At 39.1% G+C, this 16,471-nt stretch overlaps 1 protein-coding gene across 2 annotated transcripts in view; it reads right to left on the bottom strand.

Moving 5' to 3' along the window:
• Nucleotides 1–898: 898 nt before the first annotated feature.
• The window catches only part of myo1d (myosin 1D), a 557,628-nt gene continuing 542,055 nt past the window's right edge, over nt 899–16,471 (bottom strand). For both annotated transcript variants that reach the window (XM_073070702.1, XM_073070703.1), the window contains one exon: nt 899–5,217. In XM_073070702.1, the coding sequence (XP_072926803.1) occupies nt 5,061–5,217 (157 nt within the window). In that variant the 3' untranslated portion in view covers nt 899–5,060. The remainder of the gene's footprint in view (nt 5,218–16,471) is intronic.

Below are 16,471 nucleotides of genomic sequence, written 5' to 3'. Positions count from 1 at the left end.
TTTTCTGGTACCATGCATCCATTTATCATGTGAATATCAAAACATCTAGTGAAATGTGTTGTGTGCATTAACAACCAATTCTCAAGGTGAGGACCCTTCATCAGAGCTGAAACATTATCTCCATTTCTCTCTCCAGAGATGCTTCATGATCTGCTGCATGTTTCCAGCAATTTCTGTTTATGTTTCTCTTTTAGATACACGATTGTTGGCAAGGGAAGTTAGTGAGGTGAGTGGCCAAGTGGAACTACAGCAAGTCAAGTGCTCGGGTGAACCCACATCACAGGATGTGTGTTATGTTTAGCTCACTTCAATTTAAAAAGAGATTTTGGCTTAATATTGGAAACAAACAGACCAAATTTCAAAGAGTTCCTGATTTAATAATTCATAAAATGCTCCTGGGGCCTTTGTTAACCAAGACCAACAGCTGCGTTCTTGCCCTTCATTTGTCTCATGACTTTACTGTTACGCCTACAGTCAGCCCCATTTGGAGTTGCCTTCTTAGTCAGTATTTTGTGGTAGAAATTAGACATCCTACATACTCTTTCTTCTCAGTTCCATCTTCCTGCTCTCAACCAATGCAAATTTACTCGTTAGTCTTATCCTGTTTCTTTCATTGAATTGTAAAACTTACTTTTTTCCATTTTACCGTTCAATGTACATCTTTTTAAAATCTTTCCCTGATGTTTATGGTGTCCTTATGTTGGTTTCTCTCTTAAAAAAGCTCTTTAATCCCAAACACAATTGGCTATTTACCCACCACATCTTGGGACTTCACCATATAAAGAATAGAGGGAAGAGTTTGTCTGCTCTGTGTTTTAGTCTGCATGAATCGTTATACCTTGTTTTACAAATGTGCCTACACTGCATTAATCATGAAAGAATCACCACTTGACAGAACTTTAAGGAATGTTTTTATTTAATGAAAGCACTAATTATTTTTTCTTGTGTGGAACATTTTAAGCATTTATGAAAATTAAGTAAATTATTGAATAGCTCATAAAGGCTACAAAGCATTTCAGAAACACTAATTTACAAATCAAAAAGTATATCAAATAAAATTGCACCATAAACTTTGATTTAATCAAAACATCATCAAAATTATGCTTCTGATATCATAATTATCCATATTTGGTTTAATCTGAATTCTGTAAAGTTGATTTATACATGATACATCAGTGATTAAATACATCATTTTATTACAATTGGTAATATCTAAGATGCCGATACAAAAGATCTCAGGTGCATGTTCCAATCACTAGAATTCTCAACTATAAAGGCACTTGAACAACTGCATGTGTTGCTGGCACAATTTATTGCATATTTGATGTTCTTTCAGCTAACCCACCTGTTCTTGTAAAATCAGATGTTAAATATAAAATAAACTTGTTTTGGATACCTGCCCATCACTAAAGCTGATATGTCAGCACATTAGCGGGGTGGGAAAGTACCAAATGTTGAGCTAATTTTTTCCTTGTTGCCAGTGACACTGCAACTCCCCTCCATCACAGTATGTGTCATGAGAGGTCCCTTGCAAGCTCTTCAGCTCTTGAACTATAACACAAAATAAGAATGTCATTTGCTTTGTCAGTGTTTGATACCTTTACAGTCCTTTGGGTGGTGAACATTTTCAAAAAACAATGTTCCCAAGCTTTGTAACCAGGTTGCAGAGTGGGAATAGTAGTTTGACTCAAGTCAATTATTGGAGATACCAGCAAGCATAAAATCTATCAGAAGAAAACAGCAGTTCATTGGTGTAAATCAAATCAAAAAAGAATCACCACCTTAACATCCAGCAGAACACATCAAGCATGAGCTCTGAAAAGCAAAAAAAAAGAATCCTTCACAGGTTATTAAAGCCTTGGCTATTCCACACAACATCGCAGGTTATTGAAGATGGATCAAGCATTTTTAGTGCAGCTAAATAAATAATCATCAAGGATTGCCTGGTGACAAGCAATCAGTGTGTACAATATACACCCATATCTTTGGTTATTATTTTTTTCATTGGGATATATAGCTCAATATTAATTAGTAACAATGTTTAGAGATTTGTCATGATTGTTCTGGGGAGAAACAAATAATAAAATCCATCATCTCTTTTCATTTGAGCCAAACTTTCCAAAAATGGTACATTTATAAAAGGCAATTGATCAGAGTGAACCTTCTAGACAATCCACTTTTCAAAAGATGTAATAGTTCTCTGATATTACTTCAGCATGTGCAAAATGTGGCTTATTAAATCTGGTTCGGCACTGACCAGATGGGCCAAAGGGCCTGTTTCTGTGCTGTACTTTTCTATGACTCTCTGGTGTCAGCTATGCATAAACTACATAATAAAAGGCCAGAGTTCTAGAAGTCTAATTCATATTCAGCTACCTATTATTAAAAAAATTAGTCCAGCTGAGTCTATTTAAGTGACATTTTTTACTCAAAGGAATATAGTTCTCTTAATAATCAGCCGAACTACAGTGAAGTTTTCCTTTACTTTTAAAAAATAAGAAACACTGTCCAGTCAGTTGCAGTCATTAACTTGAATCGGATGATTGGACAATGAGCCTATTGCATGATTTAGCATTTGTTGATTGACTGCATGGTCAAGGATCTGCAGATGGACAGTCACAGATTAAACCTATCCAGTTTTACAATAAATTGAAAAATATAGCATAAACCAATAATGAGAGGAAATTATATCACTGAAGCCTTTGACTCACAGGAGGGAAGTGGTTTAAATGCACTTGTGAAATTTCAATGGTTGCATTTCCAGGTAAGATTGAACTTCAGCTGTGCAGAAGGTTCTTTATGCACCAGCTGCCATGATTTTTAAGGACTGTGTGTTTTGTGGACTGCAAGATTCCTGAAGGAATGAATGTATACTTTGCATTACTGCACATTCCAGGAGAACCCTAAGCTGTTAATAGCTAATGAAATACAGCCTTTTTCAAGGAAATGCAAACCCCAATTTTTACACAGCAAGATTCAAAATCATCATAATTAGCCACTTGATCTGATGAAGTTGGCACCACAGGAATTAATGAGCAAATTTTACAGTCAACCATAATGCTGGTCAAGTTAAATAATCTTGGAAGGGATGGAAGGGAACTCTTCCACAGACATGATCTGGAATTAGAAGACTTTTGCTTTACTTTCAATCCTTGACTGACACTTTTAACATTTTCACCTGAAGTGTCCTTTGATTTTCTTCTGATCTCCCCTTACAACTTTTACAGCGAGCCATCACGAAAGAGCAGAAATTATTTCTTTTTTGAAGATTTCTGCTAATCTTCTGGGCAGAGAAAGGGAAACCCTGCAGAAATTTGACCCACTGGCTCTTTATCTGCTCTGCATGGACTGTATTCTATAACTAGTACAGCATCTATGTTTACTTACTGTGTAGTAGGCACTATTCCATAATCGGGACACACCACTACTTCACTGGGGGCTTTTGACATGTGAGGACAAGTTTGAGATAGATTGTTCACTTTGCAGGAGTCAAATGAAGAAATAAATTACAGAATGTAAAATCTCCCCTTATATATGTAGGACTAGAATTTGGTAAGCATCGAAACTGGTCATGCATTATCTCTGTCACTAAGCAAATAGCTCTAAAAAATGGACATCTACTGGACAAGGCATATTGGCTTTGCATTTTAAGTAGCTGCGCTGAATTACGATGGCATAAATGACTGGAAATATCAGTCCTTCTGTATTCATATGATTGCAGTTTTAACAACTAGAGTGGCACTTAAGATAATGGGACCCGGGTATATTAGTGGGAAGTGGGAAGGGCAAAGGGGGGGGCAGTGCCTACTACTACCTAGCAGCCTGCTACAGGTAGCATTGAATTTACCCTCAGACCGAACTCTGTGTTCACCCCTTCAACAGCAGAGGCATTGGTCTATCCAGGGGTTCCCAACCTCTTTATACCATGGAACCTTACCATTAACCAAGGGGTCTGTGGATCCCAGGTTGGGACTCTAGATGGAGTCTAGAATTAAATTTAAAAATCAGAATTAAATGTAAGGGGAATTAAAACAGAGAAACAAGCTATCCCCAAAAGAAGATTTAAATAAGATTATGTCAAATCTTGTGATAAAATGAATTCTGGCTAAGAATATAGGTTAATTTATGAGTAGTTGAAAGTCTCACTTCATCAGGATATGCTATTGTTAGCAGATGCTGTGGTGAAAACAGCACATTCGCCAGCATCTGAATTGAGTAAGTCAGCACATCACTTCAAAAATGTGTGAATATATTTGTGTCTATTGCAATGTTGGCATGGGGTGGTAAAACACAAACCTGACATTCCATAAAACCAAGATTGGTTCTAAGTCTGATTGAAAGTTATACAGTGTGACTGACATGACAAAAACCTCTTTAAAATGAGATTAAAAAACGGGAAAGAAAGGACCTTGCAAGTTCAAGGTTTTTGCTCATTTAACATAATACACAAGAAAAGGTAGGTTGCTTGGCATGTAATCAAACTGTATTGTGGCCCACAGATTTGCAGAGATCTTATCAGAATTTTGGCCTGACACAAGAAAGAAGTTATGATTAGCAGAAATTTGAACCTAAATGTGGAATATTAGATGAACATCTGAAGCATAAGAGTTACCCTAAGAACAGTTAACTTTATAATGGTCTGTGAGTTTACAGACTTAAAATAATTAAGCATTTTCATAAGGAAGAATTTGCTCCCTCTCATTTTCCATTATTAAAATTGCATTAAAATGTTTAAATAAAAAAATAAATAGCGAGTGCAAAAGTTTATAACCCTGAAAAACTAAACCAGAGCCTGCATCATAATTAAAGAGATCAAGGCAAAATTCATGATAGACGAAAGAGACAAAGCCGATTTCAGCTGGAAGCAGGTCAAGGAATATTAAATACAAAGACGTTAATGCAGATCAGTTAGAAGAGGCATATCATCTGGAAAGTATTTCTGCAGCATGAATGTTTATATTACTAAATGTGAACCAGACACGCCCCTTTTCCCATCATTCATGCTGGATTCCTCCAGGTGAATTTGAAGGGTATTATGCACTGAATCAAAAAAAAGGCATTTAATTTCCAGGCCAGGAAAGGACGAATCCTGAGCGAGTCTTGGTGAAGTCAGGCTGCGACTGGCTGATTTTGGTCTCCACAATGATGGTGTACTTCTTGCCATGCATGAAACACTGAACAGGATCACATGCCTTCACCTGAAAGTTCCTTTTCTCACTAGAAATGGGAGAGAAAAATATTTTATCAAAATTCCTGATTTAGATGTTTCTAAGATATGTTTGGATATTGAATAAACATTATCATTAATAGAACATTTATTTTATCTTAACATATAATGAGTATGCAAAAGAAAAACTAGCACCATTACCAAAACTGTGACAGAAACAACACTTCTTCAATCCTCTTGGCTGTGATATTTTTTAGCAATAAGTTCTTAATAATAACAAAATAGGAACAGGTATTCACTCTCAAAACCAGCTAAACAATTTGGCAATTACTTAAAGTCTGTAGTTTTGTCATAGAGGGACAGAGCACAGAAACAGACCCTTTGGATCAAGTGGTCCATTCTGACCATAGCATCCTCTCTGCTGGTCACAGTTTTCAGCTTTGAGCTCATAACCCTCCAAGCCCCTCACCTCCATGTACCTATGAGTACATGGAGGGGAGTTAGAGGAGAATTGGTATGTCACCAAAGACTCCAGCAAATTTCTACAGATGTACTGTGGAAAGCATTCTGACTGGTTGCATCATCCTCTGGTACGGAGGGGCCACTGCACAGGATTGGAAAAAGCTGCAGAACGTTGTAAACTCAGTCAGCTCCATCATTAGCACAAACCTCCCCAGCATTGAGGACATCTTCCAAAGGCAGCATCCATCATTAAGGACACCATCACCCTTCACATTGCTACCATCAAAGAGGAGGTACAGGCATACACTCAACTTTTTTGGAAAGCTTCTTCACCTCTACCATTAGATTTCTGAATGGACAATGAACACATGTATACTACCTCACAATTTTTTTGTTGTCCAGTTTTGCATTACTTATTTAATTTAACATTTATATATATTTATTACAATTAATGATTTTATTATGCATTGCACTGTACTACTGCAAAAAAACAACAAATTTCACAACATATACCAGTGATATTAAACCTGAGTCTGATTCTGATTCTGATCTTGAGATCACTACCCTCAAGGTTCTTTTGTAACTCACTATACTCATTTTGCATGATATCATCCCTTGTTCCACCTATGTCACTTGTATCAACATGTACAACAACCTTTATCTGATCATACTCCCCCTTGAGAATCTTTTGCAGCCGTTCCGACACATCGTGACCCTGGCACTTGGGAGGCAACACACCATCATAATGTCTCTTCAGTGACCACAGAATCTCCCGTCTGTCCTCCTTACTATTGATCACTATTGTTAGCGATAGTGATTGAGTCTCCTATCACTGTTGCTCTGGTTTTATTAAAAGGGATAGCAACATTGGAAAAATTTCCAGCAACATTTCTAAAACAAACAGCTGCAAGGATGGTGAAGCTTTAATATATTGTCTTTTTCAGTTTTATTTTAATTGCAATGGCATTAGGATAAACAGATAAGCACATTTTAATTTAAAATTACAATTAGCAGTGAATAAATGGAAATTGGCTTGCATTATTGCATTCTTGCAAAGCAACACATGATAGCCCCACAGGGATTAATTAATTAGGCACATCTTCAAGTTAAAAAGGTTGAAATCCTGTTATAAAATGGTATCTGACAATGGCACTGTGGGAGTTTGAACATCTCAAAGCAAAAGAAAGATTGATTTCTACTGCTGGTTTGCGACTGGATTAAGACAGCATGCTTGGGTATATCAGATATTTGTAGGACACGCTTGCTATTATTAAGCTGATACCATTTAATATTTATCCTGGAGCAGAGTGAGGGTACATACAAAAAAAGCACCAACAAGATAAAAATTATTAACTTCATTTGAATATCGTGTATTTTCTGAGCCTTTGTGAATTTTTAAATGTGGTTTGGTATCAAAAGCAGAAGTACTCACAAAATTCAGAAAACTTCTAACTGCTGACTAATAGGTCAAATTTTACTGGCTCTTCGTAACATCCAGGTGTTGAATGATTGATTCTTATTGGTGCTACACTAAGACTGCTGTCAAACAGGGCTTACTTTCTGTGGCAAGTTCAAAGTTTTCCAACTTGCATAATTCGTCCCACCAACTTCAAAAATCCAAATGATCACTCAGGTGCCTTGAACACAACATCTATAGATTTGCCAATGACACAGCTATTGTTGACAGAATTTCAGATGGTGACAAGGAGGCGTACAGGGGTGAGATAGATCAGCTGGTTGAGTGGTGTTGCAACAACAACCTTGCACACAACATTGGTAAGACCAAAGAATTGATTGTGGAGTTTAGGAAGGGTAAATCGAGGGAACCTACACCAGTCCTCATCAAGAATCAGAACTGGAAAGCATAAGCAGTTTCAAGTTCCTGGGTGTCAAGATCTCTGATAATGTGTCCTGAGCCCAACATATTGATGCAATTACAAAGAAGGCATGACAGAGGCTATATTTCATTAGGCGTTTGAGGAGAATCGGTATGTCACCAAAGACACTCGCAAGTTTCTACAGATGTACCGTGCAGAGCATTCTAACTGGTTGCATCACCATCTGGTATGGAGGGGCCACTGCACAGGATTGCAAAAATTGTAAAAAGCTGCATGAAGTCGAAACTCAGCCAACTTCATTATGGATGGCATCCATCATTAAGGACCTTCATCACCCAGGACATGCCCTCTTCTCATTGCTACCATTAGGGAGGAGGTACAGGAGCCTGAAGACACACACTCAACAATTCAGGAATTCAGGATTCAGGAACCTGCTCCATCAGATTTCTGAAAGGACTCATGAACACTTCCTCAGTAATTTTTTTCCTCTTTTTTGCACTGCTTATTTAATTTAAAATTGTTACTGTATATTCTTATTGCAATTGATAGTTTTTATTACTATGCATTGCAATGTAATTTACTGCTGCTGCAAAACAACAAGTTTCACAATATATGCCGGTGATATTAAACCTGATTCTGATTCTATTTCAGGTGATAAAGAATCCACTGGCCTCAAGTCATCAAACCAATAAGTTATGCAAAGTGGCTTTCTTCTTTTTGGTCCAAAGCAATTGCCAGCTTGTTTCACCATTAAATATGTATTATCAGCAGGCCATGAGCACAACATGTTGATATATCCTTTCTATATGCAAATTGCAACAACGATGACACAAAGTTTATTTATTTATTGAGATATCGCATGGAATAGGCCCTTTGAGCCATGATGCCCAGCAACCCCCAATTTAACCCTAACCTAATCATGGGGCAATTCACAATGACCAATTAACCTACCAACTGGTACATCTTTGGGCTGTGGGAGGAAATCAGAGCACCTGGAGGAAACCCACACGGTCACGGGGAGAATGTATAAACTCGTTACAGACAGTGGCAGGAAATGAACCTGGCTCACTGGTACTGTAAGGCGTTGTGCTGCTGTGCTGCCCTAATGATGTAATACTCAAGCTATATACGCATTTCCTCTGTTTAGAAAGAACTATTGAAATCACTTTAAAAGGTTACAACAACTTAGAAATAAACCCACAAAATTATCAAGTTACCTCACAATCCTTTCCCCTCCATATATCCAGAACTAAACTGTTTTGTGTATTTTGTACATCTGTGTACAAATCAACCTGGCTCAAATGATAAACAACATCTTACATTGGCTAATTACATTGTCATTGTTTCAGCTTCAAAAATTGGCCCTGGTTCAAGGCCTTTTTTATATTCAGCATAAAAGGACAATTGGTTCAAGGTTTTAAAAAAATACTAAAAGCAGCATTTTTTTTGGAACAGTTGATGAAAAATTGGCATGTAGGCATTGGAAATTGCTACAATTTCCATCATGATCTTCAATTTTCCAAATGAAATATTGTCTCTTAACTCACTCACTTTTAATTTCTTCTTCTTTGTTATGCAATTGCATTCAAAAGAAGTACTAGTTTATTGAGCTAGTATCAGAAATAGAAGAGATTTCAGTGATCCTGGGACAGGGATGGAATGAAAGCAATAAATTATCTTTCTTTGTTCTGTAAAGACACCAACGCAAATTCATTCATTAATATTAGAACAGTTATAATTTCTTCTGCATAATGTTACAGAAATAAATAATGCCTGCTGACAACATTGTGGAGAATTGGCTGTAGCAATTAATATGTCCAAACTAAATGAACAATCACAATGACATGCCTGCTTTCTTTGCCTCTGGTATTAATATTCCCCAATGATTTTAATTCAGTCATCTTACTCTAGACCACAGAGTTCCCTCCCGTCAGGGTCTATCAATATTTAATTAGAACATTAATGAAACAGCAAATAAATACAGTCAGTTGGCTATTTTTACATGTTGAAATTTTATCTGCTAATGCTTCCATCAAGCATCTTGGGTATTTTATTGAAGTAACGTTGATATACAGTAGTTGGGTGCACTAGCTCAGACATTAAGTCTTTCTTTTCTTACACAATGCAAGTTGAATTGGGAAGTTTCCATTACACCATTTCAGACTTGGTATATACAGTATTCCCAGACTTATCCCATGACCCTGTCTATGAAGAAATTTAGAGTTTCTAATAACTGCCAATATGAAACTGAAAGAGAAATGATCTATTTTTCTTTGAATGTGAAGTTTTGAGCATGGGCAATAGTTGTGCTCTGAATCGAAAACTGTTCTGTGTAAGGGACTTTACATACTTTGATCTTTCAGTTAGGTGACATTTTCTTTCCATCTCTTTCACCTCCCTTATTCACTTTAGTCTATCTCTTATCTCTGTTTTTGCTGTCTTAAAAATCTTTCTTTTGTTACCATAGCACTATAAAATGAAAATTGATACTCATTTGAAGAATTTTGCTTTGTATGATTCAATATTCTTTCCACCACTCCAACACTAAATTTCAAGATGATGAAAATGGCGATTATATAGTGTTCTCTATGTCCTACAATTAAGGTGCTTGAAAGACACTATACTATACACGGAAAGAAAAGGTTCAGAGAGATATGGGTCAAATGAGGCTACTTCAAGTAGACATCCTGATTGTCATGGATGATTTGGCCTGAAGGGCCTTCTTCTGTGCCGTATGACTATGAATCATAGTTTGATTAAAAAAGAGTAACATGTGAATTGTTGATAATACTAATTTCTTAACTTCGAAGTTTTAAATACAACCTATGTTTCAGAAAGTTACTCCAGCTGTTTTAGAAAGTATATTTTTACTGAAATTTATGTTTCAAACCCTCTTGGAAGCGCATACTTGATGAAGTTAAAGCAACAAATTTTCCTTCAACCTGTCAGACCAAGTCAGAGGACTGTAAGACTAACAATTTTGCAAATTAGGAATCTAGGGTTAGATGATACATTTAGGTTTAAAAGAAACAAAGAATTTTCATTTTCTTTGGCAACTTTTACAATCTCAGGAAGTCCCAACGTGCTTTAGATGCTTTAAGCACTGAAAAAAATATCCCAAGATTGGAGATTTCAGGAGAGGACGATTTGTAGTGGGAGGATGCAGAAAGTGAAATTAGCAATTCATTTGCAATTAGTGGAGAATGGAGATTCTATGATACATATTCATGCTCACTAAAGCCTGGATCATGACAACTCAAGTTCACTTCAATTTTTTTCATTATATACATCAGAAAGATGAGCTTTTCAGCATGTCAGTGTAGACTAACTTCAAAGCTTGGTTAGGCTAGTTAAAGACCAACTTCTCAGCCAGCTTTCCTCCTATGTGACTTTGAATGATCAATAGGATCATTCCCCTTCCTTTCCTATCCTGATGAAGGGTTTTGGCCTGAACTGTCGAATACTTATTCATTTCCATAGATGTTGTTAAAACATGATTATTTATTTCATATAGAACAGTACTCGATATGAAATGCAGTGGTTTTCAGAGTGTGAGCTTTAGTAAGTGACCTGTCTTCACCGAAAGAGAAGTGACAGTCAGTAGAATTAATGGGAGTCTGTGGAGGGGCTAACACTGGCCTTTGGTTTAGCAGTATTATAATTTTGCCAAGCTCTGGGACAGAATACAGAGAGGAACTTAATTAGGGCACTTAATTCATGGCAGAGCAGTTCAAGATCTGTGGAATGTTTATCCGACACAATGTGGGAAACTGCAATAGGTTCACTTCTAATGTCCCTGGTGATCACACATGTGTGATGTATGTCCAGCTTCAGCTACTGGCTAACTGCATTTTGGAGTGGGAGGGCTCAGTGGATTCACTGTGGAGCATCTACATGTTGAGATGTATGTGGATATTATGTTTAGTGAGGATCAGATTGCAAAAAAAGTATCAGAGCTATGATGATCAAGAATTCAACTGTAAGGAGAATATGTAGATGTTATTGCTGCCTCAAATCTAACTCCAAGTGGGATGTCTGGTTCTGCGCTTAAGAGCAGCTGCAGATCATCTTGGGGGGGAACTGTTGTGGTAAGAAAAGGGATGAGGTCCTACAAGATTAATTTAATGCATTAAGGGATGTAAAGCAGTAGGACTTCTGAACCAGTTCCGAGGAAGGTGGAACAAGTACATGCAGGACTGCGTCTGAGGGTGGAAGTGTTTGCTGGGGTTGTTGGGATTGAACACTATCATTTCAGGGGACAGTGAAAGTGGAAATTAGGATAGAAACAGGGGTCAGGAAGGAGAAATGAAAAATTGGAAGAAAGGGACACCCAGGGGTGGAAAAAACATAGCATTACTCAGGAGATTAAAGTTCAAAGTTCAACATTCAAAGTAAATTTGTTATCAGAGTACATATATGTTGTACAGCATATACAACCTTGAGATTCATTTTCTTGCAGGTAATCACAGTAAATACAAGAAACATGAATCAATGAAAGGTCGCACCGAACAGGACTGACAACCAACCAATGTGCAAAAAATTACAAACTGTACAAAACAAAAGAGAAAAAGAAAGGAATAATAATAATAATATAGTAGGCAGCCGTTGACCCCAGGGGATCGCGGGTTTGCGCCTCTGGTGGACTGGGTTAAGCAGTGTCTGCTGTGACTGTGGAGTCCAATGTAGGAGTGACAGTCCTTCCCACACTGTGTACAACAGAACGCTGAGACAGCTCTGACATCTTGGGCAGCTTGAGCACTGAGCTTTCAGCAGGCTCTCTTTTCCTCTGCTTGCTGCATCAAAGTGGTCTTGGACCTCAAGAGACCCTTCTTCACCTCCTGCTTCCAGGCACACCTGTCTGAGGCGAGTGACTGCCACGTGTTGGTGCTAATAACAAGGACCTTGAGGATGTGCTTGCAGGTGTCCTTGTAGTGCAGCTGGGATCTTCCTGTTGGCCTCTTTCCAGACTCCAGCGCCCAAAGAGAAGGTCTTTTGATATGCACCCATCTGCCATGTGCAAGACTTGGCCTAGCCAGTGCATACGCCTCTGTTTGAGGAAGGTGAACATGGAGGTGCTGCCTGCTCTCTTGAGCACTGTGTTGTTGGTAACCTTATCTTCCCAGGTGATACCAAGTATGCGTCTGAGGCACAGCATATGGAAAGCATTGAGTCGCTGCTCTTGTTTTGTGTGCAGGGTCCAAGTTTCGCTGGTGAAGACCAAAGTGTGCAGAACATAGGCTGTGTACACCTGGACTTTGGTTTTCCTGGTGAGTCTGTTGTTGGCTCAGAATCTCTTAGTCAACCTTGAGAAGGTTGTAGCTGCTTTTCCGATATGCTTTTCATCTTGCTTTCGAGTGACTGGTTATTCGAGATTGTGGAGCCTAAGTATGTGAATTCGCTGATGACTTCCAGCTCATAGTTGACAATGTTAATGGATGGCTTGTCGTCAACATCTTGCCCCATCACCTGTGTCTTCTTCAGGCTGATAGTCAGGATGAACTCTCTGCAGGCTTCCGCAGAGGACGTCATGGGATCTTGTAGTTCCTGCTGTGAGTGAGTTGCAGCAGCTGCGTCATCGGCAAACAGGAAGTCTCTGAGGAACCTTATCTGCAGTTCGGTCCTCGCTCTGAGTTTTAACAGTCTGAAGAGGTTTCTGTCTGATCTTGAACAAAGATAAATGCCCTCAGTGGCCTCCCCAAAAACAGACTTGAGCAGGAATGCAAAGAAGATGCTGAACAGCGTTGGAGCAAGGACATGCCCCTGTTTTACTCCGCTGAGGATGTTAAAGGACTCTGATGTGGAGCTGTTGAACACTATGGCCATTGTTTTGCTATGGCCATATTATTCCCATTGGCCCAATAATAATAATAATAATAATAATAATAATAATAATAATAATAATAATAATAATAATAATAAATAAGCAATAAATATTGAGAACATGAGATGAAGAGTCCTTGAATGTGAGTCCATAGGTTGTGGGAACTGTTCAGTGATGGGGCAAGTGAAGCTGAGTGAGGTTATCACCTCTGGTTCAAGAACCTGATGGTTGAGGGGTAATAACTGTTCCTGAACCTGGCGTTGTAGGTCCTGAGGTTCTTGTACCTTCTTCCTGATAGCAGTAGACAGAAGAGAGCCTGACCCGGGTGGTGATGATCCTTGATGATGGATGCTGCTTTGCTGTGACAGTGCTCTGTGTAGATGTGCTCAGTGGTGGGGAGGGCTTCACCCGTGATGGACTGGGCCATATCCACTGCTGTTGTGAAATTCTAGGCAGTTTCTAGGCAGGTTACATGGTTGGCACAACATTGTGGGCCCAAGGGCCTGTAATATGCTGTAGATTTCTATGTCTTACGCTTTATGTATTTTTTGTAGGCTTTTCTGTACAAGGCCATTGACGTTTCATACCAGGCTGTGACGGAACCAGTTAATATACACTCTACCACAGATCTATAGAAGTTTGTCAAAGCTTTCTTTGAAAACTTCTAAGAAAGTAGATCCGGTACAGTGCTTCCTTCATAATGGCATCTACATGCTGGACCCAGGACAGATCCCTTGAAGTGATAACACCAAGGAATTTAAAATTGCTGACCCACTCCACCTCTGACACCGCCCCCCCCCCCCCCAAGTGAGGACTAGTTTGTGGAACTTATGATTCCTCCTCCTGAAGTCAATAATCAGCTCCTTGGTTTTGCTGACATTATTGTGACCTTACTCAGCCAGATTTTCGATCTCTCTGCTATTTGCTGATTTGTAACCACCTTTGATTCGGCCTATGATAGTGGTGTCATCAGCAAACTTAAATATGGCATTGGAGCCGTGCTTAGCCTCACAGTCATAAGTATAAAGCCAGTAGACAAGGGAGCTAAGCACACAGTCTTGTGGTACTCCTGTGCTGAGGAAGATTTTGGAGGAGATGTTGTTGCCAATCCGAACTGACTAGGGTTGTCAAGTGTGGAAATCGAGGATCCACTTGCACAAGGAGGTATTGAGGCCTAAGATTTGAAGCTTATTAGTTAATTTTGAGGGGATAATAGTGTTGAATACTGAGCTGTAGGCAATGAAGATTATCATAATGTCTGCATCTTCCCTGTCCAGGTGCTTTAGGTTTGAATGAAATGGCATCTGCTGTTGACCTGCTGTGACAGTAGGCGAATTGAAATAGATCCAAGTCGCTTATGAGGCAGGAGTTGATATGTTTTATTACCAGTGTCTCAAAGCACTTCATCACAGTGGATGATAGTCATTGAGATAGATTACCACCTTCATCTTAGGCACCGGTATGAGTGAAGCCTGTACAATTAATTTACAGTAATTATTTGAAGCGGGTATAATTAATTAACAAGTCAAGCCTCAAGGCTGACATGGAGTATCAGCCAAGTATCTCTAGCATGGAGCATTTGCAATGTTGAGTTCCACCAGTATTTTGTGTGTGTTCCCCCTCCCACTTCTCTCATTTTTCCCTTCCCTAATCCAACCCCTCTTACCCGTTCTCTTCTCCTCACCTGCCTATCACCTTCTCCTAGTGCCGCTTCTCCTTCCCTTTCTCCCATGGTTCACTCTCTTCTATCAGATTCCTCCTTCTTCAGCCCTTTTCCTTTTCCAGCTATCATTTCTCACCTTCTTAATTCATCCCCCCCTCGTTCTCCCACCCACCTATCTTTCCTCTTATTTGGCTTCACCTATCACCTTCCAGCTTGTACTTCTCTTTCCTGACCTTGTTATTCTGGCTTCTTCCCCCTTCCTTTTGAGTCCTGATGAGGGCTCTTGGTCAAAAACATCAACTCTTTATTCCTTTCCACAGATGCTACCTGACCTGCTGAGTTCCTCCAGCATTTTGCGTGTATTACTCTAGCATTTTCAATAAGTGAATTAATTGTGCAAATAGATAGAAATGGGTTTGATATGATTGGGATTATGGAGTCATGGCTACAGGGAGAATACGGATGGGAAATGAACATTTAGGGATATTCCATATAGACAAAAAGGAACAGGTGGCTACTGTTGCTTGTCAAATTGGAGATTAACAAATGGTCAGCAACGTTATTACCTCAGGTGATGCAACTTCTGAATGGGTACAGATAAGAAATACCAAGGGTCAGAAAACATGAGTAAGAGTAGTCATCATCATCATTGATCTTCCATCTGTCTTTAATCTGATCATTGCATTTGTGGAAGACCTTCTTCATTCAAGTTGTTGTTCTTATTCCTTTCCCTTTCCATGACCATGATTGTTCTTGTCAAATTTTTCTGCAGAAGTGGATTGCCATTGCCTTCTTCTGGGCAGTGCCTTTACAAGACGGGTGACCCCAGCCGTTATCAATACGTTTCAGAGATTATCTGCCTGGTGTCAGTGATCACATAAGCAGGACTTGTAATATGCACCAGCTGCTCATACGACCATCCACCACCTGCCCCCATGGCTTCACGATACCCTGATCGGGAGGGGTGTGGCTAAGTAGGTGTTACACCTTGCCCAAGGGTGACCTGCAGGTTAGCAGAGGGAAAGAGCGTCTTACACTTCCTTTGGTAGAGACATATCTCCACCCACCACCTGATGAACAGTATACTCCTGAAAAAGTATTGGTGCTGTTAGGGATGGCTTTATACAAGATATTAGAATAATGAAATAAGAGTATAACTGAGTGACTTAAATCTACAGATAAATCAGGCTAATCAAATTAATATCAATAAGGTAGAGGAGGAATTACTGGGGCATTTATGAGTTGGTTTTCTGACTCAGTACACTGGGGGTGCAGTGCAACACACATAAAATGCTGGAGGATCTCAGCAGGTCAGTCAGCATCTATGGAAATGAATAAACTGTCAACTTTTTGAGCCAAGACCTTCATCAGCACTGGAAAGGAAGTGGGAAGATGCCAGAATAAGAAGGTGGGGAGGGGAAGGAGGACAATCTAGAACGTGATTGGTGAAGCCAGATAGCTGGGAAGTGAGAGGTGGAAAAGGCAAAGGGCTTGTGGGCCATGGGAGAAAGGGAAGCAGG

The sequence above is a fragment of the Hemitrygon akajei genome, chromosome 18, assembly GCF_048418815.1.
Source record: "Hemitrygon akajei chromosome 18, sHemAka1.3, whole genome shotgun sequence".
Classification (NCBI taxonomy): Eukaryota; Metazoa; Chordata; class Chondrichthyes; order Myliobatiformes; family Dasyatidae; genus Hemitrygon; species Hemitrygon akajei.
This window is presented reverse-complemented; position numbering and strand designations above follow the sequence as displayed.